General features: G+C 65.6%; 1 protein-coding gene across 1 annotated transcript; it reads right to left on the bottom strand.

The window, feature by feature from the left end:
- Positions 1-1557: 1557 nt before the first annotated feature.
- EMIHUDRAFT_123557 (hypothetical protein) lies at positions 1558-2103 on the bottom strand (the record flags this gene model as incomplete). Its single annotated transcript, XM_005777768.1, has 1 exon — positions 1558-2103. A coding segment is annotated over one exon (546 nt), but the record flags the coding sequence as incomplete, so codon positions are not given.
- Between the last annotated feature and the right edge of the window lie 84 nt (positions 2104-2187).

Raw genomic sequence — 2187 nt, 5'->3', positions numbered from 1 at the left:
CCCCCTGTGCCCGTGCCCAGCCCTCTCCGCGCCGCGATGCGCCCTCCCCCCTCGCTTTTGCAAAATCCTGCAAAGGTGGGGACGTGTCTGTCCTCGACCCAGCCCTAAATAAATAAATAAATAAATAAAAACGGACACCTCTCTACTGTGAGATGGGTAAAAAGGAACAGGCCCCCGCCCTTGCGATCTTTGTGCAGGGTTCTTTGTGGGTGTGGTCGGCGACTAGCCGGGGTCGTCCTCCCGGTGGGGGACTAGCACTAGCCGTCTTCCACATGGTCCCTCGGGTCCCTGCTGCTCCTAATCTCTTCGTACATCCTCCTGCTGATCTCCGCAAAGTCCTGCTCCCTCCCTCGTCTCGCCCTGCGCGTCTGCTCCGCCTCACCGTCTTCTGCCCTGCGTCGTCTGGCGACGGGTCCTCCATAGTCGGTCGAGGTCGCCGCCCTCCTCGTGCCTCTTCCCAACGTTCCCTCGGCGGCCGATGCCGTCTGCTCCGGCTCCCCAGTCCCCGGGTCTCCCCTGCTCTCGTCTGCACTAGCTTCTGCCTCGTCATCACTGGCGCCTCTCCTCTTCCTTCTCCCCTTCTTGTATGCTTTGTACATCGCGTCGATTCCTGTTCGCGTGAGCACCAGCCTGAAGCCCGCCCAGCATCTGAACCGCTCCCTAAGTCGAAGGAGCATCATCAGTCTCACCCACTTCGCTCTCTGCCCACCGTCTCCGCTCCCTCCCGCTTGAGCCGCCGTCGCGGCCCTCGTTCGTCCCACTGGCTGTTGGCCTGTTCCCACGTTACCTCCATTATCCCTCCTCCTCCGCGACTCCCTCAAGGCTGGCCGGGCCTCCTTCCACCCAGCGAAGAGCTTCCTCAGCCACTCGATGTGTTCCTCTCTCTTCATTATGCGCGCCGTAGCCTCATCATTGAGCTGGATCCACCTCTGCACCGCTCCCGTCGCCGCCTCGGCCACGACTTGCAAGTTCCTCGTGACCCCGGCGCCAAGGTCCCTCCGACTCTTCTCCGAGAGGTCATCTACCAGCGCCGGCAACACCCCCCCGACGGCTGGTGCTAGTGCATCGTACCCGTCCTCATCCAGCACCCTATAGCGTGAGCCCTTCAGCGCAGCGACATGCGCTATTCTCAGCGTCTTCAGCGTATCCTTGGAGTCGGGTGCCGCCTGCGCTACTTTGCTGATCGCCGTCCCCGTCTGCGCTCGCGCTACTCTGAGGAACCATCTGGCCTGCTCCCTATTCCCCGGGCAGGCGCCGCTAAGCAAGTGCGCCATTGTCGCTCTAGGCGGGTTCTCATCTTCCTCGGTCCATTGCTGCGCGGCTTTCCGCACGATCGGGCACAGCGGGTCCCGCTTTAGTGCCGCCCTCCTCGCCGCGTCTAGTTGAAAAAGCGGCAGAGAGGGTTCGTTTTTATACAGTTGGTGTCGGACGCCGAGTAGCCTGTACGCTCGCCCAGTACGCTCGCGTCCCACCCACATATACACACCCTCTCCTCGGACCTTGGTCCTTGCCGCAGACGGCTGACGCTGACTCGCTGAGTTCGTCACCCACTCTACCTCACCGCGGTACCCGATCGCTGCTCGCCGCGCGGTGCCACTGCGGGGGTCGGCTGCCGCCCATCGCGGGCGCGGCGGGCGCGGGCGCCGACCCGATCCACGCGGGCAGGCCGCGGCGCCGGGCCGACTCGTCCGCGTGCCGCTCGGCCTGCCGCAGCTTCCCGCCGCGCACGGTCACGCCCGCGTGCGCCTGCTCGACGAAGAAGCGGAGCAGCTCGTCCGCCTGCGACGCCTCGCGCAGAAAGTAGGAGCCGTCGTGCGACGACGGCCCGCCCGTGATGTGGACGTACACGCCGCCCTCGAGCTCGCAGATGGACGCGCCGAAGGCGGTGTCGTCGCCCACGTAGACGGGCACGACAGCCTTGACGCCGAGCGTGCCCGCCACGCGGTCGACCACGGTGTCGGTGAGCCACTTGACGGCCTTTGCGCGGTTCCACTGCGGCTTTGGCCGGATCTCGAGCGAGGTGCGCTCCTCGACGCAGCGCAGCATCGGGAACTCCTTCTCCACCGTCTCGAGCACCAGCCCGCGCGTGGACGCGTCCTCCGCCTCGGACGCGCCGCGCAGCAGCACCGAGAGCGAGAAGTGGTTCGAGTCACTCAGCGAGACGCCCGACGTGGCGCTCGGCGGGGA

The sequence above is a fragment of the Emiliania huxleyi genome, assembly GCF_000372725.1.
Source record: "Emiliania huxleyi CCMP1516 unplaced genomic scaffold EMIHUscaffold_2564, whole genome shotgun sequence".
Classification (NCBI taxonomy): Eukaryota; Haptophyta; order Isochrysidales; family Noelaerhabdaceae; genus Emiliania; species Emiliania huxleyi.
The sequence above is the reverse complement of the archived record's forward strand: the minus strand, read 5'-3'. Positions and strand labels throughout refer to the sequence as shown.